The 23023-nt window shown below is 44.3% G+C and overlaps 1 protein-coding gene across 7 annotated transcripts in view; it reads right to left on the minus strand.

Moving 5' to 3' along the window:
* The window catches only part of ATP11C (ATPase phospholipid transporting 11C), a 171134-nt gene extending 150673 nt beyond the window's left edge, over positions 1 to 20461 (minus strand). Inside the window, exons 1-2 of one of the 7 annotated variants that reach the window (XM_055565175.1) lie at positions 20416 to 20461; positions 19499 to 19597 (exon numbers count right to left, since the gene is read on the minus strand). In XM_055565175.1, the coding sequence (XP_055421150.1) occupies positions 19499 to 19525 (27 nt within the window). In that variant the 5' untranslated portion in view covers positions 19526 to 19597; positions 20416 to 20461. Of the gene's footprint in view, positions 1 to 5495; positions 5577 to 14094; positions 14568 to 19498; positions 19677 to 20415 lie in introns of those variants that run through there. The other 6 variants (XR_008708645.1, XM_055565174.1, XM_055565171.1 and 3 more) reach the window with 6 other exon arrangements.
* Positions 20462 to 23023: the final 2562 nt, after the last annotated feature.

A 23023-nucleotide genomic window follows, 5' to 3' on the forward strand; every position in this document is an offset into this window, starting at 1 on the left:
CTCTTTCATAAATATACACTAAAAGACATATTTTTCTGGTCATACAGAAAAAACTGCAAAATAACCTATAAGTTCATCGACAGAAGAATGGATCAATTCTAGTAGATTCCCAAAGTAAAATATTATTATATTATTGAGCAGAGACAACGAATCAACTACAGCTACATGAAAACTTATGAAGAATCTTAGCAATTTAATATTGAGTAAAAAAAAACAAAACAAAAAAAACCAGTATACTATCTCTATAAGCTCAAGAAATACTGATGATCCAAGAGCCCTCACAGTTCACAGAGGAGGAAACTGAGGACATAGGTTACAAAGCTGAGGCTGGAATTTCTTTTTGTGAACTCCCAGTCACTGAATAACCTTGGACAAGCCATCTGCCCTCTATTTCTTCACCTGTAGAATGAAGAGGCTGGACAATTAAAACATCTCTAAGATCCTTTACCAGTTCTAGGATTTCAGTGAACCTTACAGACCATGTAGCAATCCAAGTCCTTCACTTTACAGATGAGATGGTAAGGCTAGAAGACTATGGGCAATTATAGTAAAGTCTTCTACTCCTGGGCTGTACACACTTTAGATTTGTTCATTCATCTTCACATGATCCTAGGACATAACTGTGATGGTTAATTTTATGTGTCAACTTGACTGCACCACATACTGCCAGATATCTGGTCAAACATTATAGGGGGTTTGTCTGTGAGGGTATTCCTGGATGAGATTAATATCTGAATTGGTAAAGAGAGTAAAGCAGATTGTCCTCCATAACATGAGTGGACCTCATTCAACCAGTTGAAGGCCTAAATAAAACGGAAGGACCAACCAACCCTCCTCTGAGTAAGAGGCAGCTCCTCCTACCTAACGGCCTTTAAGCTGGGACACTGGTTTAACTGGCCTTGGGACTTGAAGTGAAGCACTGATTCTCCAGAGTATCAAGCCTGCTAGCCTTTGGACTAAAACTTATGCCATCAGCTCTCCAGGTTTTCAGGCCTTTGGACTTGGACTAGAATTACACCACTGGCTCTCCTGGGTCCCCAGCTTGCTGACTCCAGCTCTTAAGACTTGTCAGCCTCCAAAATCACGGAAGCCAATTCCTTGTAAGTTTCTTTTTATGTGTACATATGTCTGTATAAATATATACATGAAGAAACTTACATAGTTACACAGAAATAATACTAAAGTAGTAAATATATAAGTATTTACACACACACCCCCCTTATTAGTTGTTTTTCTGGAGAATCCTTACTAATACAATAAACAAATGTGTATAATGAACTAAAGTTTGCAAAGCACTTAAAACAGTGTCAGGAATTTACTACTCTGGTTTTAGCTGTTATAATGGTAAGAAGGCAAAGACAATTCAGAACTAAAACAATTCCATAAACCTACAGAGTATCAGTGGGATCAGAGATCAGTAATTCAAGGCACTGAATTTGGAATAGTTATTTTTGTACATAGCCTAACAGAACACAAATCTTACGTTGAAGGCAAAAAGATAAAAAACTCATTTCAAATTCTGATCCATATAAAATAAAAAGATTACTTCCATTCTCATGTATTAACGGCTTAAATGAGACTCTTAACACTATCATTTCTAACTGGTACTCACAAAACTGCAATAAATTCACTAAAGATAGTAACATTAAAAGTACTTACTCTTCAATATAACTATTTTTGAAATTTAAAAAACAAATATTTGTGAAACAGCTAGATTAAAAAATTATCAAAAAGACTTAAAAAATGAAAGAAATACTTGAATCAATAAATATGATATTTCTTATTTATTGTGAAGTGAGTACTTTTTTGTATTTATTATTATTAGGACCGTAGCATGGGACTTGTTGGATCTCAGTTCCCTGACCAGGGATCAAATCCAGGCCCTGGCAGTGAAAGTGCTGAGTCCTAACCACTGGACCAGAAGGGGATTCTCAAAGTCAGTATGTTTGAAGTATAGTAGCAAACTTCAACTTTCATGAACTTTAAGTTGGCTTAAAACTCAACATTCAGAAAACTAAGATCATGGCATCTGGTTCCATCACTTCATGGCAAACAGATGGGGAAACAAGGGAAACAGTAAGAGACTTTATTTTGGGGGGCTCCAAAATCACTGCAGATGGTAACTGCAAGCCATGAAATTAAAAGACACTTGTTCCTTGGAAGAAAGCTATGACCGACCTAGATAGCATATTAAACAGCAGAGACATTACTTTGCCAACAAGGTCCATCTAGTCAAAGCTATGGTTTTTCCAGTAGTCATGTATGGATGTGCGAGTTGGACTATAAAGAAAGCTGAGTGCTGAAGAATTGATGCTTTTGAACTGTGGTGTTAGACAAAACCCTTGAGAGTCCCTTGGACTGCAAGGAGATTACACCAGTCCATCCTAAAGGAGATCAGTCCTGAATCTTTATTGGAAAGACTGATGCTGAAGCTGAAACTCCAATACTTCGGCCACCTGATGCGAAGAACTGACTCTTTGGAAAAGACCCTGATGCTGGGAGAGATTGAAGGCAGGAGAAGAAGGGGACGACAGAGGATGAGATGGTTGGATGGCATCACCAACTCTATGGACATGAGTTTGAGCAAGCTCCGGGAGTTGGTAAAGGACAGGGAAGCCTGGCGTGCTGTAGTCCATGGGGTCACAAAGAGTCGGACACAAGTGAGATGAACTGAGCAAACTTCAACAAAGTGAATGTTGAAAATGTGTATACAACAGTGATGCTCATAAAGTTTTTCATTAACTACATCAGACAACATTAAATACATTATAGTGAAAAACAGATACTCTATTGTATATATTTAAAACACAGCATTCTAGAGGAAATGAAGTCATTTCTAAAATGTGAGTAATGCTTCTTTTTTAACTGAACACAACACTGATGTCTAAAGACTGGACAATTTTACCTCTCAGACAAGCTTTCAAATTCTATGATTATAAATGGGAAATAAGATTAAAAATACAGACAGTAATCAAATTTCATTTATTCATTCAACTTTTATTGAGCATATTACTACATGTCAGGCACTGAAACATTAGCGATATAGCAATAAGCAAAAATGGTCACTGGAGATGGAAATGGCAACCCACTCCAGTATGCCTGGAGAATCCCATGGACGGAGGAACTGGGCAGGCTACGATTTAGCGACTAAACCACCACCACCACCAAAAATGGTCACAATTCTTACTTTCATGAAACTTACTAGACAGAGGGAAGCTTGATACTATATAGGTTAGCAAACAAATATAATACGCAAATGTAAAGTCAACTGTGATAAAGAGTATAGAAGAAAGGTTCATAGTACTATGAGAACCTGGGAACCTGCCATAGTCTGTGGGAAGGATTAGGGACAGTGTCCCTGGGTATGTGAGATTAAGACAAGCCCTGAGAGATGAGTAAAAGTTCAGGAACTGACTAAAAGAGAGAGGTTTACCAGACAAGGGAAATAGTATATACTAACATCCTTTGACAGACAGAAGGTAAAAAGTGAGGATGACTTTTTGCAATAATAGAAAAATTCATCCTAAAATCCACATAGCCTTTTCAACAAATGGTGCTGGGAAAACTGGATATCCACATGCATAAGAATGAAGTTGGACCTTTAGCTTACACCAAATACAAAAGTCAATTCAAAATGGATTAAAGATCTAAATGTAAGCCCTAAAACAAACAAACAAAAAATCCTAGAAGAAAACATAGGGGAGAAGCTTCATGACTTTGGATTTGGCAATGATTTCTTGGAGATGACACTAAAAAAGCATATGCAACAAATGCAAAAACAGACAAACGAGACTTCATCAAATTAAAAAACTTCTATGCATCAAAGGAAACAATCAAAAATATAAAAAGGGAAACAAACTACTGAGTGGAAGAAAATATACAGAAAGCATATATCTGGTAAAGGGTTAAGATCTAAGATATAAAGAACTCCCACAACTGGACAACAAAAAATTACCTGATAAAAAATATGTAAGCCACATGAATAGACATTTCTCCAAAGATGATATACAAATGGCCAAAAGTATGAAAAGATGCTCAATGTCACTAATCATCAGAGAAATGCAAATCTAAACCATATAAACACCCATCAGGATGGCTTCTTCCAAACATCACCCTCTCCAAAGTAGGGGGTGGGGGAGTGTTGGTGAGGATGTGGAGAAACTGGCAGCCTTCTGCAATGGTGATGGGTATGTAAAATAGTGCAGCTACTATGGAAAACAGTACAGATGTACCTCAAAAATTAAACACAAAACCACCATATGATTCAACAATCCTACTTCTGCATATATACCCAAAAGAATGAGATCTTGAAATCAGGATCTCAAAGTGATTATCTGCCCACTTTTGTTAATAGCAGCAATATTCACAATTGTCAAGAAATGGAAGCAACCCAAATGTCCATCAATAGATGGTTGGATAAACAAAATGCAATACATAAACAGAGTATCATTCAGCCTTAAAAAGGAAGAAAATCATGTCACATGCTACAGCATGGATGAATCTTGAGGCTATTATGCTAAGTGAAATAAATAAGAAAACTATGTAGGACTCCATTTATATGAGGTCACAATAAGAAAAATATGGTAAAAAAAAAAAAAGAAAAGAAAAATATGGTAGGACTTCATTTATATGAGATATCTAAAATAGTCAAATTCCTAAAAACAGAAAGTACAGTGGTAGTTACTAGGGGCTGGGGGAGTATGGAATGGGAAATGAGGTGTTGCTGTTTAATGGGTAGAGAGTTTCAGCTGTGTAAGATGAAAAAGTTCTGGAGATCTGTTGAACAACAATGTGAATATACTCAACACCACTGAACTATGAAAAAATAAAGTGAAAGTGAAAGTCACTCAGTCGTGTCAGACTCTTTGCGACCCCATAGAGTCCATGGAATTTTCCAGGCCAAAATACTGGAGTGGGTAGCCTTTCCCTTCTCCAGGAGATCTTCCCAACCCAGGGATTGAACCCAGGTCTCCCACACTGCAGGCAGATTCTTTACCAGCTGAGCCACAAGGGAAGTCCAACTGAACTATATACTTTAAAAAGTTTAGGATAAATTTTATCTATGTCTTTTAACAGAATTTTTTAAAGTAATAAATACAGAAGAGCTGTGGAAACGTTTGGCAGTTCCTCAAAATGTTAAACATAGAATTAAATATTTAACCCAGCAATTCCAAATCTAGGTACACAGCCAACAGAAACGAAAATGTGTCCACACAAAAACATATACAAAAATGTCCAAGGCAGAATTATTATTCATAATAGCAAAAAAATATAAACAATCCAAATGCCCATTAGCTGACAAATGGATAAACAAAATGTGGTATATCTATTTAGTGGAGTATTATTCAGTCATAAAAAGGAATGAACTACTGATACATGCTACAATACAAATAAGCCTTGAAAACATGCTAAGTGAAATAAGTCAATCACCTGATACTGGTCAGGTCTTTATCTAGACAGTACTGGAAAGTCACTGAAGGCTTTCAAATACACACCTGTGAAAGATCCCTTTGATGCTGTGTGGAAGGTGGATTGGAGAGTGCAGAAGTAGATGAGATCATCTACTGCAATGGTCCAGATAAGTGATAGTGGTAGCTTGGACTTGGATGGTGGTAGGGATGGCAAAGTAGAGAAGTGGATGGCTTTGAGGAACTCTTTCTGAATTAGAATCTATTGGATTTGCTGAGAACAGATGTAGGAGATAAAGGGAAAGGCGTTATTAAGGATGACTGCTAGGGTTCTCAGAGAAGGCAATGGCACCCCACTCCAGTACTCTTGCCTGTAAAATCCCATGGATGGAGGAGCCTGGTAGGCTGCAGTCCATGGGGTCGCTAAGAGTCGGACATGACTGAGCAACTTTAATTTCACTTTTCACTTTCCTGCATTGGAGAAGGAAATGGCAACCCACTCCAGTGTTCTTGCCTGAAGAATCCCAGGGACGGGGGAGCCTAGTGGGCTTCCGTCTATGGGGTCGCACAGAGTCAGACACAACTGAAGTGACTTAGCAGCAGCAGCAGCTACGGTTCTAGCTTGAGCTACTAGGTAGAAGATGGTGCCATCTGTTGAAAGAGGGAAGACTGGAGGAGGAACAAATGTGAAAGAGAAGAGATGCTGATGACTTGGACTAGAGCGGCAGTCATGATGATTAAGTACAAGTTAGCATCAACAGCCTGTGGTGATGAACTCTGTGGGAATAAGATGCAATTCATGTTCTGGTAAGGTACAATGAAGGTCAGAAAGATTCCCTGGAGAAGGAAATGGCAACCCACTCCAGTATTCTTGCCTGGGAAATCCCATGGACAGAGGAGCCTGGCGGGCTACAGTTCATGGAGTCATAGAAGAGTTGGACATGACTTAGTGACTAAACCACAAAGGTACAATGAAGGTCAGATCTGAATGTCTATTAAGAACCATGTTGGGACTTCCCTGGTGGTCCAGTGGCTGACACTCCAAGTTCCCAATGCAGGGGGCCCAGGTTTCATCCCTCATCAGGGAACTAGAGCCCACATGCTGCAACTACAGCCTGCTGCTACTGCTGCTAAGTCACTACAGTCGTGTCCTACTCTGTGTGACCCCATAGACGGAAGCCCACCAGGGTCCCCCGTCCCTGGGATTCTCCAGGCAAGAACACTGGAGTGGGTTGCCATTTCCTCCTCCAATGCGTGAAAGTGAAAAGTGAAAGGGAAGTCGCTCAGTCGTGTCTGACTCTTAGCGACCCCATGGACTGCAGCCTTCCAGGCTCCTCCATCCATGGGATTTTCCAGGCAAGAGTACTGGAGTGGGGGGCCATCGCCTTCTCCCAACTACAGCCTGGTGCAGCTAAATTAAAAAAAAAAATAGAGAGCTATGCTGTTTAATGACAGTGAAACAGAAGTGTTACTATAAGTAAGGTGCTCCTGGACAAATGCTGGATCCCCAGCTTTTTAAAATGACTAACAGTACTCAAGATAATAAACTACCATATTGTCCCCATGTAGTAAAAATTTCTGGAAGTGTGCACTTATTATGTAACCAGGAAAACCAAATAACCAGTCATATAATGTTATTATGAAGCAGGGTCATGAAATACTACCCCAAATGCTTATTCCATCCCAGTTTCTGTATCAAATCAGAAGATTGAGGACCACCATCATTGGAATAATGGATTTCAGAAGAGTGTCTACTGGCACTCCTGCCAATGGAGTTGGTGCACTAGTCTGAATGCCGGCGGCACTTCCTGTGTGTACCTTCAGGAGGATAGCACTGATTACCTGCTGCCTGGGGAGGTTGCTCTTATGCGTGGTCTTCTGTCTCTAATAGACTGCAACCTACTGGAGAGCAAGTCTGTGCCTTACATACCTCTACAGTAGGGCACGGGTGTTCAAAGGAAGCTTCTGATTCATATGGATGTTTTCAGAAAAGAAGCCAAAAGTAAACTGTGCACTACATTATAGATCCCTTAATCTATATTACTGCAAGCTACATTAATTGTGAAGCTTCAAGAACATCCCCACTGCTTACACAACAGGTGTAACTTACATAATCTGCTCTACCCAGCTGTTACTTATTTGTGACAGCTCCCTCCTGGCTTCTGCTCCCCGTTGAGCTGCAGGATTACTGCATCTTCCAGTATGATTTCCTAATTTATTCTTTGCCCCAAATCATAACAGAATTATTAATTTTCTTTTTTGATAACAGATTAAAAAAAAAAGATTGAAACTAAGAATAACCAGAGATACCACTGAGGTTTTCCATGATCACAGAACTCAAAAATCCTGAAGTAAAGTACTACTTATAAACATTTCCATAAAATTCATTCATTAGCCCAAGAATTTAGACTTCCTTTTGGCAGTCTTTCCTATATAATTATCCTTGACCAAATACTCTTCACTATGCCTGCTCTTTGGACCTGTGTTACCCAAAAGGATTTTTAAAATTGGCTGCTTATAAGCTAACAGCTAAGCATCACAGAATGGGATGAAGTAATGATGCTAATGAGTGTTGGCTGGGACTATGGGTAAATGAATGGAACATGGAGAAGTTGGGGCAGTGACAAAAGTCAGAAAAACTGAAAATCCACGAATTCAGTGATGCTCCAGAGAGGAAACCAGCAAGTGTTGACGCTAAACTGGCAGAAACATCAATACTTCCTGGCTCCCCCACTGGGTGCATCAATTTATCACCGGCAGGCTGCTCTTCTGCTACAAGCGACAGTGAATACATTCAACGATCTTCAAAGCAATGACCTATCATCCAGAAGCACGATGTGTACAGCAATGAGAACAAGGTGATGATTGCTGGGAGTTTCAGACAGACTCAGTTCTGCTGCTTGATTAGCTTAATGACCAAGGGTCAGTCATTTCCCTTCTCTGAAAAATACCAGTATTTCCTAACAGTGAAAAAGTTAACCGAGCAGGTTTGACTGCTATTCTTAAAAGTGTCTGCTTACAAGGTTGGTATAGACACAGCTGGTGTCTGGGGAATTGGACGTGGGGAAGGTTCCCACCATCCTAAGTGGTAAGAATAGCTCGCTGTGCCTCAACTGTTGGCACAACGTTATGGTTTATGCTAAATACCTGTTTTCCTTCTGGGAGTCTGAAATTCTGCATGTACCAGGCAGAGGAGGTGTGTCTATGTGACCAGCTCCCAATAAACACCCTGGGCACTGAGTCTCTGAGAAGCTCCCTTTGGAGACAACACATTGCTGGGAGGAATTAAGCACAACCTGTGTGACTCCACTGGGAGAGGACTGTTGGGAGCTGTGCCTGGGTTCCTGCAGACATGGCCTCTTGAGCCTTTTCCCTTTGCTGACTTTGCTTTGGAGCCTTTCTCTATAATAAATCAGAGCTGTGAGGACAACTATATGCTGAGTCTTCTGAGTTCGGCCAGTAAGCCATCGAGCCTGGGCGTGGTTCTGGGGACCTCTGGCACAATTGGTATGTGCTGAATAGCCTACCAAACTTCAACAATCATGCCAAGTAGGTGTGATGTTCATTCTATAGGTGAAGAAAGGAGACTTCAGAAACAGGAACAGAGTGTACACAGAAAATAAACACTTCAGTGTTTATCGAATATGTGTGTGAAAGTCACTCAGTCGTGTCTGACTCTTTGCAACCCCATGGACCATACAGTCCATGGAATTCTCCAGGCCAGAATACTGGAGTGGGTAGCCGTTCCCTTCTCCAGGTTATTGAATATGGATGTTCTCCAATTTTTTGTGAACTGAGGAACTACCTGGAGTGCCTGCTAAAAATGCAGTTTCCTGGCACCTATCACCTGAGACTTGGATTCAGTAGGTTTGAGGCTCAAGAATGTCTATTTCTAATAAGCTTCCCAGATGATTCTTCTGCAGGTAGTCTAAGGACCACACTTTGGGGAACAGTTTGATGTACAGGAACTACAGTGCCCAATTCCCAAGCTAGGATGTAAATGGCAAAACCAGGACTTGCACTAACCCTTTTAAACAAGGTTAAGGCTCTTTTCTCAACAAAACTGCTTCCCTCAAACTCCACAATTCCTCTGGTTGCTCTGCCTTCTCACTGCAGGTATCCACCCAGCACCAAATACCAAGTGGAATCCGGAATCCAAATAACGCTCTTGGGAGAGTGAATTCTGCAGCTTTGGTTTTCAAAAAGATTTGATGTGCTGGTGGCAACAGAAAATATAAGCTTATGCATGGGATTTAACAAAAAGAATATGAATTTGTTTATAATTTTAGAAGTTGAGAACAGGATATGGGTTATAGTTTTCTGTGACTGGCCAACAAAGGGGAAGGCACTAAACATAATCTTTTTTGCTGGTCGAGAAACTAGCGTCAAGTAAATGCTAAAGCTTTTCCTTTTTAAGTGGGTAGGAAAGTATAATTTTTTTTCTCATTTAGAATAAATATAGTGTAGTATTTTGTAACTGAAAGGATGTTATTTTTAGTGCCATGCACTCATTGGTAGCCCAGTCTGAAACACATAAGCTTCTCAGTAGCTGGTCATTTTTCAACTTCTATTACTGACTCAGACTATGCTATCAATTCAGAAAGTATTTATTGAGCATCTACTGTTTACTTGATGCTGTGCTAAAGGCATAATCATTATCAAGAAAACTGCTGATTTTTTCAATATCTACATGAAAAAGAGACTAGAAAAATATAGCCACACTACTTTATGACAACATATAATGGAGGAGTCAAAAAAAAAAATACACAGTATCTGCTTGAACAATCTTCACCAATCCTCCCATATTTCATTAAATAAATATAGGGCAAAAAATGGATGACAATCTGTATTTCACAAATACATATTAACCTCCCAAATCTGGATATCCACAGTCCAATATTATCTATAAACCTCAAACAATCAGTAAGTCAGCCAAACCAGCAATCCCTCCACACACTGCAGTAAGTGTGGGGCTGCCTGCCAATGTACTGGCACAGGGCACCCCACGCCCATATCTGCAGTGCTGAGTACTCATTCATCACTAAACTGCAGTAGTGTTAACATATGCTGCAGTCGTGCTAATGTTTGTTTTACAGTCACCACTGACCTACCCTTATCCCAGGCCAGGAAGGTTACTGTTGCTGCTGCTGCTGCTGCTGCTAAGTCACGTCAGTCGTGTCCAACTCTGTGCGACCCCATAGACGGCAGCCCACCAGGCTCCCCTATCCCTGGGATTCTCCAGGCAAGAACACTGGAGTGGGTTGCCATTTCCTTCTCCAATGCATGAAAGTGAAAAGTGAAAGTGAAGTCACTCAGTCGTGTCCGACTCTTAGCAACCCCATGAACTGTGGCCTACCGGGCTCCTCCGTCCATGGAATTTTCCAGGCGAGAGTACTGGAGTGGGTTGCCATTGCCTTCTCCGAGGTTAATGTTAAGTGAATGTAAACAAACTTGAAAATAGCACCTACTTCACTTATGGAAGCCTAGAACCTCACTCTGCCCAACCAGAAAATTCCTTCCAATCTGAAGAATTCCAGATGCAAAAGATTATTCCATATAAAGCACTACAGATGTACAGGGAACTCCACCACCTTGAGGGGGAAAAAAAGTGTTTTTCATTTGTGTCCCATGCTTCCACCTCTTTGGGAGAATTTATACCAAGTTAAACAAGCAGTCAACCTTAATGATTTTTTCCCATCACTCAACAAACCAGTATTTGAATTCACTCATGAGCTAGTTCTCTGCACATCATCCAGAGGCAGGGATGTTACTTATGGTTCTCTAGGGGCCACTAGTAGCTCAGATGGTAAAGAATCCGCCTGCAATGCAGGAGACCCTGGCTGGATTCCTGGGTTGGGAAGATCCACTGGAGGAGGGCATGGCAACCCACTCCAGTATTCTTGCCTGGAGAATCCCCATGGAAAGAAGAGCCTGGGCTACAGTCTATGGGGTCACAAAGAGTCGGACATGACTGAGTGACTAAGCACAGCACAGGGGCCACTGGCTATACTTTACCTTTCAGAACCCACTGCACACTGGTCAACCGGCAGCCTACATGAGGAAACAAGCTCACCTGGATAGTTGTATCAATATGAAATTGGCCAGCTTTACCTGCTCAAATCTCACTTCTGCTAAAAGCTCGTTAAGAGCACTGGAAACTACCTGATTTATAGGCACTCAGTATCACCCACTAAAGGGTTGAATTATGCACAATAATCATAAACAGAAGGAGCAAACAGTAAACCCTTATAGGTGTTCAGAAGACATTCCGAGTTTTATGTTGCTGAATCAGCAAAACCCAGATCAGGATTTTAAAAAAAAGACAAAACTTGTTTTCAGGTTATCTAATATTTACTTCAAGTAGTAGTGATTCATTCCTAAATAGGTGTCCCACTTTACAGAGAATCAGACTAACATCTATTTGCAAAAGAGCCCTTTGTGATGTCCAGGTCATATTGAAGGTGTCAAATGCAACAAATTCCTTTTTATCTGAAATCCAAACAACCAGAAAATAATCAAAATTGTTCACTCTATTTCTAGTAGAAAGACAAACAAGTAAGCATATAATAGTAACTTATTCACAAAAAAGCAAGTTGCATGGTTTGTCACAAATGTGTTACAGAGCAGTCACCACGTCCTCTAAATCCACAGCCGTGTACGTAATGACCATCAACACTCATGAAGACAGGGAGTTTGTCTTGCTCACCAATGTGTCCCAGGGCCTACTATAGTGCCCAGTATATAACAGATGTTCAGTGAATATTTGTTGAATGAAATAACGCTCTGCAAGATCATAAAATGGTGTAATCATCTAAGAGATTATACTATGGTCAGTATAGATATATTTATTCTAATAGTTTAAAAATTGGTAATCAGTACACACCAATGTTTAGGTTCTGATCATAGTTCCAATATGGAGGGGTGTCCCCACACCAACAAGCAATTCTCAGACATCACCTGAGTGTCCCATAATTCAACTTATAGGCAAGAGTACTGAAGTGGGTTGCCATTGCCTTCTCCAATTTCTGACGAGAGGTAGCATCAGATACCCCAGGTTAGGCACTCAGTCCCACAGGACTCCCCCAGCCAGCCACTTCATACACCAGCAGCAGGTCCAGGTTATTAGCTGTGTTTCTGACCAACTGACTACAAACTGGGCTTCCCAACAACCTCCACCTTGGGTTTCAGACACCAGACTCAATCCAGGTTGTTAGCAGTACTTTTGACTGACTGACTATAAATCAGAGGTTCCACTAGAGTGGCTTACAGAACTCAGAGAATCACTTTACTTCCTAGATCACTGGTTTATTATACAAGGATCAGCCAAATGGAGGAGATGTATAGGGCAAGGAATGGGGAAAGGGCATGGAGCTTCTGTGCTCTCTCTAAGGAGCACAGCCTGCTCTTCGCAAATCTCCAACCTGGAAGCTCTCCAAACCCTGTTTTTTGGGGGGGTTTATACAGGCTTCATTAATAGGCATGATTGACTAACCCATTGGTCACTGGTGACTCAATCACCAGGCCCTCTCCAATCCCCAGAAATCAGGGGAGTGGAACTGAAAGTTCCAACCCTCTAATCAAAGGGTTGGTTTCCCTGGTGACCAGCCGCCAACCAGAGATGCTTTCCCAATTCACCTCATTAACATTATAAAACACACCTTTATTGCTCTCAAAGTCAGAAATGCCAAGGGTTTTAGGAGCTCTGGGCCAGAAACAGGCAAAGACCAAATACACATATATATTTGTTATTATAAATCACAGTATCACACCCAATTAACTGGAACTCCTCATTTTTAACCATTTTTCATAAGAATTTCATAAATATCACTATGAGCAGAAGCTATTATTTATGTGAAACATAAAAATTTTTCATTCAAATATTTATCAAACACCTACTATGCACCAGGCACTGTGCCAACTGTCCCTGCCCCCAGCAGCTTTCAACGTCTAGGGCAGCCTTTTTCAACTGGAATTCCTCATCTACAGATGCATGCACAGGAGGTAAGTATAACAAAACGGATTCTCTAGGACATTAGGAATGGATTCTCTCCCAGTGGAGAAAGACTAATGTAAAGTGCCACAGAAATTAAAAGGAAATGACAGGGGCTTACCTGGTGTCCAGTGGTTAAGACTGCGGTTCTACCGTAGGAGGTGCGGATTTGATCCCTGGTGGGGGAAGTTCTTTATGCCGGGAAAAGGGACCCCCGCCCTCAAAGAAATTAAAATACGATAATAAAAGTTTGCTTTTAAAAGGGGCAAATTCACCTGTTAAACACAGCCATGGGGACTTCCTGGGTAGTCCTCTGGCTGGGACTTTAAGCTCCCAAAGCAGGGAGCCCGGGTTTGATCCCTAGTCTGGGAACTGGATCCCAGGTGCCACAACTGATGCCCAGTGCAGCCAAAATAAATCATTAATTTTTAAAAAAATCCAGCCATGTATGAACTACCTGGTAGGGGCAAAGATGAACAGGCCATTTGTAATGCTGGAGTAAATGCAAAAATACTGCACTACATACATTCAGATAACTTGCTAAACATAATAAAACTCATCAATATTTTCCATGCACAGCAATGTGAGGCTGAGGATTTTAGTAAAGTGAAACAAGAAAAAAAAGTATAATTACTCTGATAATATTAATTCAAAGAGAAAACAAAAAACCTTGCTCCAAAAAGACCCCCAAATTACCTGAATTTTATTCACTGTCTCCATATATTGCTTCACTAAATTGGTCTTGCCTTGGACTTGAGGCAGCAGACAGATGGGCCCCAAGCTGAGCAGCTGGAGTTTGTCCCCTGTGGACAGATACTCCAAGACAAAGATAACAGCCAGAGGAGAGGAGCTGCCCAGATAAGAGATAGACCACACATTCCTCATTCTCGAGGTCAAGGAGGCCTTCCCGACTACACAGGCGCAGAAAGCCTCCTCGAATGTCAAAAGGGAGGGGATGCACCCCACAGTAGGCAATGTCAACCTACCCAGAGGCCTCTTCACTAGACTCCATCTTAGCCAAGAGAAGTGGGTGCACACATGGGAAGATTCTGAGATAAACTAAACTGCAGACTCAGAGCCAGGCAGAGCAAGATTATGAGGCAAAGGAAACCCGGAAGAAATACCCCATGTAAGTGATTCAAACTAACACAAGGGCACAGCTCTCTCTCTGAGCCCACCTATGTATGTCTATCCACACGTACACTTTTTCCTCCTAATAAACACTTTACTTATTTCACTACTTTCCATCTCTTTGTGGCAATTCATTTCTACAAAGCCAAAGGGCCAGGGTCTTGTCACAGGCCACTGGCCCTGGTGGTCTAGTGGCCAGGATTCAGTGCTCTCATTGCTGCCACCTGCCTTCAATCTCTGGCCCAAAACGGAAATCCTTCTTCAAGCCACTGCAGGCAAAGGCCACCAGAGATCAGACTCAAAGAAATACATTAGCTACCTATTTCATTATTTTGAATATTTTTTTATCTTATTTTGAATTTTCCTTAAAATACCTTATGCAGTCAACTTCTTTTCAGTCCTGGGTGTCTTCGACAGATACAACATTTTCTATGTGATGATATTACTATATGCTGCATGCTTTATGGAGCCAAAACAGTTTGAGAGCTACTAGAATCAGAGAGAGAAGTTTTTTCCCAGTATTTCAACTCGAAACTTAAGCTTTTATATGTCAATGATCTAGAAATTCACACCTATTTAACATCATTCTCTGACAGGTTAGTTAAATAGCATCCACCTGGCCAAGTCCCCTGAACTACTTTATCAAGTAATGTCTTGTTTGTTAGCATGAAATAAGTGAATAAGCCAAATGGGGGGAATTCTTGTTGTTTAGATTCTCATTAAACCTTTCAACTCATGTGAAAATGCTAGTGTAATCACTATGAAACTCACGAAGAGTAAAAGATAGAATAAAAGTCCCTGACGCTTAAGTCTCAATTAGTCCAGACTTCCAATTAAACATTCTTTTACAGGAAAGTAAATTGTACAGAAAAAACTACCATTGTTTATTTTATTTATGGAGACTGGAGATGTTGACTGAGAATAGGCTATATAGTTTTTATTATACTCTCAGACATCCCAACTCTTAAATCTTTTAAGACATCCCCTACATACCTAAATCCAAAAATCCTATACCAAATCCACCAATTTATTTCTACCATAAAATTGTCAGAAGTGAAGTCATAATTCATCAAAAAGGAAATACAATTTTTTAATGGCAAAGACATCAAGGCCGTGTCTTTAGAAAATGCAATGAATCACTATTTCTTTTAGCTCAAGCTAAAGAACTTTACCTTATGGCAGAAAGTGAAGAGGAACTAAAAAGCCTCTTGATGAAAGTGGAAGAGCAGAGTGAAAAAGTTGGCTTAAAGCTCAACATTCAGAAAACTAAGATCATGGCATCTGGTCCCATCACTTCATGGGAAATAGATGGGGAAACAGTGGAAACAGTGTCAGACTTTATTTTGGGGGGCTCCAAAATCACTGCAGATGGTGACTGCACCCATGAAATTAAAAGACGCTTACTCCTTGGAAGGAAAGTTATGACCAACCTAGATAGCATATTAAAAAGCAGAGACATTACTTTGTCAACAAAGGTCCATCTAGTCAAGTGGTCATGTATGGATGTGAGAGTTGGACTGTGAAGAAAGCTGAGCGCCGAAGAATTGATGCTTTTGAATTGTGGTGTTGGAGAAGACTCTTGAGAGTCCCATGGGCTGCAAGGAGATCCAACCAGTCCATTCTAAAGGAGATCAGTCCTGGTATTCTTTGGAAGGAATGATGCTAAAGCTGAAACTCCAGTACTTTGGCCACCTCATGTGAAGAGTTGACTAATTGGAAAAGACTCTGATGCTGGGAGGGATTGGAGGCAGGAGGAAAAGGAGACGACAGAAGATGAGATGGCTGGATGGCATCATGGACTCGATGGACGTGAGTCTGAGTTGGTGATGAACAGGGAGGCCTGGCGTGCTGAAATTCATAGGGTCACAAAGAGTCAGACACGACTGAGTGACTGAACTGAACTGAAAGAACTTTCTCTTTCAAAACTGGAGAACCTGGGCCTGGAGAAATAAATGGCGTTTTTAAAATGATTCGGCAAATACTGCTGCTGCTGCTGCTAAGTCGCTTCAGTCCTGTCCGACTCTGTGCAACCCCATAGACGGCAGCCCACCAGGCTCCCCTGTCCCTGGGATTCTCCAGGCAAGAATACTGGAGTGGGTTGCCATTTCCTTCTCCAATGCATGAAAGTGAAAAGTGAAAGTGAAGTTGCTCAGTCGTGTCAGACTCTTAGCGACCCCATGGACTGCAGCCTACCAGGCTCCTTCGTCCATGGGATTTTCCAGGCAAGAGTACTGGAGTGGGTTGCCATTGCCTTCTCTACTGAGCTGTAAAAGATGATAGTACTTCCCATGTTAGGTTTAAAATCTAAGTGAAAGTCGCTCAGTCGTGTCTGACTCTTTACAACCCCACGGACTATACAGTCCATGGAATTCTCCAGGCCAGAATACTGGGTAGCCTTTCCCTTCTCCAGGGAATACTTCCCAACCCAGGGATAGAACCCAGGTCTCCTGCACTGCAGGCCAATTCTTTACCAGCTGACCCACAAGGGAAGCCCTTCAAATGTAAAGCCCTGTCCTAACATGTAGTATCTAGTTTTCAGTGACCAAGAACTACAATCAACACCACTGGAATTTATATCACATTCAAAGTCAATTTCAGATGTACACAGGTACACAAGAAAAACACTTAATTTTGAAAGGAATTCATAGCCCCATCTCCAAAATATAAAAGCACACAACTTAGACTACATCTATATTGCTGTGCAAGGCAAAGACGAACCTAAATCTTTAGTTGTATCCTTCTAGTGATGTAAATGGGAGTGCCACTCAGTCTCTACCAAGGAAAAGATGAGGACAGCATTTTGCTTACTGACTAGGGGAGCTAAAAACCGCCCCCCACCAATTATTTCTGAAGTCATTCTTTAGCAGTAAGTATTTGATAGTATATTTCACATTCCATCCAAGGGTTTGCAGATTAATTCTTTGCCCTAGGCCTAGGGCTCAGATACAACTCCTGAGAAGCTTTCAGTTCACGGCACTGGTAGAAATTCTGGAGACTTAACCAGAGTCATGGTTGCTCAGGAAAATGTGAGCAGTCGAGTATTCCAGCCGAAACAATGAGGTCAAAGCTCCTTTCAGTGTAAGCATATTCTCCGCAGAGATCTTGGACGGGGATGCAAAGTACTAGCCTCAAAACCTGCAGGCTGGCACCTCAACAACTGCTGCAAATTCTACTGCATGCCCTGCCTTCCCCGGCCAGCACTGCTTCCTTACTAGACTCAAACAATGCAGACCACTCTGAGCAAAAGAAAGATGAAGGGGGCTTTTAGACTGATACTTTTAGACAGGTTGTTTGGTTTCAAATGTTCAAATCCTTAAAAAGGGTGGGGGGGAATGTCATCATCTCAATGTTGAGCTACCGAATATATTACAAACCACAGTCCAGTTGTTTTCCAGTATAAGAATGCCATGTGAAAAGATTATCCTCTTCCCAAATATTACAATTAGTCTTGTCACCTTTCCTTTTCTAACACCCCCAAATAACACTCAGGATCACAAGAATCTACATGAAATAGGACTATGAAGCACAATGTTTTTACCTTCTCAGGCTAAATGTGAGAAACCAATTTTAGTCACTTGCTTTAGCAAAGCATACAGTACAAGCCAATTCCTACGGATTTCAAAATCCTGATAGGCACAACCTCTATTGCTGTGCCACAGGTAAACCTGCTCCAATTTCATAAGACATGCTTCTGGTGAGGTAAACCTTTAGAAAAACATTAACAGCACTCTTGTGATAATAATAGCCTAGAAGGGGACATACAATTACTTCGTTTAGCCAGGATACATTTGTGAAAGTTTCAAATGCAGAAAAAATAACGAGAGCAAATTCATCCGATGCGTGAAAAATGCTAGCAATGCTTCGATTACGAATAATCGCAGGAAAACAGCCAAACCGACAAGTTCTTTAACAGACCTTGTAAGGGGGGTTGGTAGGCGCGCACAGCACTCAACCATTTCTCCTAAGGCCAGGAAAAACATTTATTGACGAATCCTTCCTTTCACATTACTGGCAGAAATAAAATCCTATTCCCGCCACCTCATCTTGCAATTAAGGAAGTTGCTACTAATAGCAGCATAGAAGTAGATGGTCCCGGTTTCACTCCATTCTTCACGTACCCTCTAGGAGTGAACAGGTTACTCAAGGAAGTCAGTAATCGGTTTTCCGGGTGCCAAACTTCCTCGGCAATAAAATTCCCTTTTCTGGGGATCGGGGAGGCGGGGGTCGACGTGGACTGAGGAGTCCAGCCGCAGCTCGCCTCCTCCCCCGGGTCAGGGTCTGGGGCGTTCGGGGCTTGGCGAGGCTTCAGCCCCGGCGCTCGCCTGGCAGCGGCGGTGCAGCCTCCTCGCGTCTCCACCTCGACTCAGCCCACCCCGACGATCGCCCTCGCTTTTATTAAACCCTCAAGGTGAGAGGCTCAGGCTGGGTCTCCAAAGTTTGCCCGGCCTCGGGTGAGCAGCCGGCCGAGGCCCGGGCCAGGCTGAGCCCGGCCCCAGCCGCCCACCCCTCAGCCCCCAGGGCTTTTTTGGACCACGGTGACAGGTCTAGGTTTACCTCCATGTGCTCGTGGCAGAGGAAACAAAAGAAAGCAACCTCCCTGATAATAAAACGCCATCTTCGAGTAACTGGCACACCGAGGGACCCCTGGGTCGGAAACCCCCGGGGGTCCTCCACCATCCAGCTTGGAGGGCGCCCCCCCCTCCCTGTCCGAGGCAGTTTGTAAGGAACAGCCCAGGGAAGCTCCGGATAAATGGGTCGGGGTCGGGTGGCGGGGTGCTCCGAGAGCCCTATCTGACTCCCCACCCCGACCGCCCCGGGCAGCGTCATTTCAGTGAAAATGTAAGAGCGGGCGCCGCTGGTGTCTCCCAGAGACGCACTCTTCCCCTCAGGAAACTGTTCTGAGGGACCGGGCGAAGGGGCTGGCGAGCAAGCGAACCGACACGCGGGGAGCCGCAGCGAGTGTACTTACAAAACGATTAAAGCTCCGGCGGAACATCGCGTCGAAGGCTGCCGGGCGCCGTGCTGGACTCTACTGGGCTGTCTGAGAAGGCGCCGTCCACACACGACACTGCGGCGTGGGCCGGCGGCGCGAAACGGTCGGCGAGGCTCGCGGCCCCGCCAACCGCCGGCCCTCCGAACTCCCCCCGCCCCCCTCGGCCCCCACCCCACCTCACTCACCCCCTCCCGCCCCGCCCCGCCCCGCCCCGCGCCGGGGGCGGTGGCCCCGCCTCTCTCGCAGCAGCCCGTGGAGATAGCGAGCCGAACGCGCGGGGGAGGGATGGCGGAGGAGCGCTAGGCTCCTCTCGCGGGAGGGGGACGCCCAGAGCTCTCCACCAGCGCCGGGCTCGGAACCCCGCCGTCTGCACTCTTCCCTGCCGCGGAGCCACCGCCCGCTTTTCCGCGGTCAGCCCGCGTGCGCCCGCCCCGCTCGCGGCCACGGGGGACCCTCCCGAGGCGCCCCGCACCTCACCTCGCCTAAGCCCGACACTACTCCCCTGGCTCGTGCGGGAGCCGCAGCCTACCCTGCCCCGGCCCTAATTCGTCCGCCGCTCCGCTTCGCTCACAGCCCCTCCTCGGTCCGCGGCAGCCGCGCCGGCCGTCCCGCACTCGGGCCGGGGAGCCACAGTGCAGCCTGCCGGCCCGCCCCGAACCCGCCAGGCAACCGGGCTCCCCGCTCCCGGCGGGGCGGAGCCGGGTTTTGCGTGAGGAGCCGGGACCGGCGGGGCGCTGTGGAGACCCCAGCGCGGGCGGGGCGCGGGCTGGGGGACTAATTATAAGAGCCCCCCTCCTCGTGTGCCGAGGCGCGGATCTCCCCACTACCCTCGCTTCGCTCAGCTACCTACGCGCCTTTCCCTCCTCAGGTTTTTTCTCGTCCTGTCTCCTCACCTAAACCATCTCACTTCCACTTTCTCTCTGAGGTTGTAAAGTCAGGCTTTGTGTCGCCGCTGCTGCGCAGCGGGGCGGGATTTCCCTGCCACCCCCAAGCACCCCCCCCTCTTCCCGCCTATACCCCAAGCCCCTCCCTCTAGCCCCGCCCCTTCGCTTCTCGCAAAGCATCCTGGGAGTTGTAGTCCCGCCATGCCCCCGATTCCGCCTAGTACCGCGGGCTGGGAGCTCCCCCATTCGCCCGCTCTGGGTTTGCCCAGAGGGTTGAAGGAGGAAGTGGCTGAGACCTGAGGGCTGAACCGCGGTTCTCGGCTCGGGCTGGAAGTGGAGGCCACTAGCGCTCTTTAGATTCCCCGCGGTGGGAAATGTGAAAAGGATCTGTGAGGCAAAGCCACGAACGCCCGGAACCTTCCCTGGGACGTGAAAAATTGTGCACCAGGAAACGCTCTACCCTCTCGGCTCCTAGTTTAGAATTGGAGTTTGGGAAACTTTACACATTACATAGGAAAGCCGAAGCTAAAATTGCCTTGAGACTGGCCATCCCAACGCCCACGTCGCTCGGTTTGCACCGCCCTTTACGGCGTGCCCCGAGGCTGCTGGAGCAGAATGTAGATTCCTCTGCAAAAGTAAAGAAGAAATTAGTCAAAGGAGATGAGAGGCATTAATAGAAGCCTCTGCCGCGGCACCGTCTCCTGCCAGTGAAGCGCTGGGGACAGGGCCAGCTGCACCGCGGGCCTCCCCTGGGGGTCGTGAAGGGCCTTTAATGCTGGGCACGGACACGTCTCCTTTCCCCTCTGGGGTTTAGATCCATTTCAACAGATCTTTTCTGGGCATTTTCTTTGTACTCGGCTGTGTTAGGGGCTGGATACAGCGAATTCTGAAAAGACCTCGCCAGCGTGGGGCGGGGGAGGGGTGCCCCACTGTGGTAAGGGGCTACTCACCTGCAAAAACATTAGGTTAGAAAGTCCTGACTGCTAGATGAGAGGCTTCAAGTGCTGAGAGCACCGGTGCACCTCAAAAGGAGGTCTGGGAAGCTTTCTCGAAAGCACTGGAGGTTAAACTGGACCTTGCTATGTGAGAAAGCTTTAGAAGGAGCCCCTTGGGCAAAGTCCAGGGTGGAGGGAGGGGTCAGCGAGGACGTGCCAGATGATCTAAGAAAAAGAACACACACTCTGGGCAGACGCCCAGGATGTGTGCGCAGGCATGGCCCCGAGAGAACTCGAAAACTCATTCAGTTCAGTTCAGTTCAGTCACTCAGTCGTGTCTGACTCTTTGGGACCCCATGAATCACAGCTCGCCAGGCCTCCCTGTCCATCACCAACTCCCGGAGTTCACTCAAACTCACGTCCATCGAGTCGGTGATGCCATCCAGCCATCTCATCCTCTGTTGTCCCCTTCTCCTCCTGCCCCAATCCCTCCCAGCATCAGGGTCTTTTCCAATGAATCAACTCTTCACATGAGGTGGCCAAAGTATCGGAGTTTCAGCTTTAGCATCAGTCCTTCCAATGAACACCCAGGACTGATCTCCTTGAGAATGGACTGGTTGGATCTCCTTGCAGTCCAAGGGACTCTCAAGAGTCTTCTCCAGCACCACAGTTCAAAAGAATGAATTCTCCGGCGCTCAGCTTTCTTCACAGTCCAACTTTCACAATCCATACATGACCACTGGAAAAACCATAGCCTTGACTAGACGGACCTTTCTTGGCAAAGTAATGTCTCTGCTTTTTAATATGCTATCTAGGTTGGTCATAACCTTCCTTCCAAGGAGTAACCCTCTTTTAATTTCATGGCTGCAGTCACCATCTGCAGTGATTTTGGAGCCCAGAAAAATAAAGTCTGACACTGTTTCCACTGTTTCCCCATCTATTTCCCATGAAGTGATGGGACCAGGGGCCATGATCTTTGTTTTCTGAATGTTGAGCTTTAAGGTAACTTTTTCACCCTCCTCTTTCACTTTCATCAAGAGGCTTTTTAGTTCCTCTTCACTTTCTGCCATAAGGGTGGTGTCATCTGCATGTCTGAGGTTATTGATATTTCTCCCGGCAATCTTGATTCCAGCTTGTGTTCTTCCAGCCCAGCGTTTCTCATGATGTACTCTGCATATAAGTTAAATAAGCAGGGTGACAATATACAGCCTTGACGTACTCCTTTTCCTATTTGGAACCAGTCTGTTGTTCCATGTCCAGTTCTAACTGTTGCTTCCTGACCTGCATACAGGTTTCTCAAGAGGCAGGTCAGGTGGTCTGGTATTCCCATCTCTTTCAGAATCTTCCACAGTTTATTGTGATCCACACAGTCAATAAAGCAGAAATAAATGTTTTTTTGGAACTCTCTTGCTTTTTCCATGATCCAGCGGATGTTGGCAATTTGATCTCTGGTTCCTCTGCCTTTTCTAAAACCAGCTTGAACATCAGGAAGTTCATGGTTCACATATTGCTGAAGGCTGGCTAGGAGAATTTTGAGCATTACTTTACTAGCGTGTGAGATGAGTGCAATTGTGCAGTAGTTTGAGCATTCTTTGGCATTGCCTTTCTTTGGGATTGCAATGACAACTGACCTTTTCCAGTCCTGTGGCCGCTGCTGAGTTTTCTAAATTTGCTGGCATACT

This window comes from Bubalus kerabau, chromosome X (assembly GCF_029407905.1).
Source record: "Bubalus kerabau isolate K-KA32 ecotype Philippines breed swamp buffalo chromosome X, PCC_UOA_SB_1v2, whole genome shotgun sequence".
NCBI classification, from domain to species: domain Eukaryota; kingdom Metazoa; phylum Chordata; class Mammalia; order Artiodactyla; family Bovidae; genus Bubalus; species Bubalus kerabau.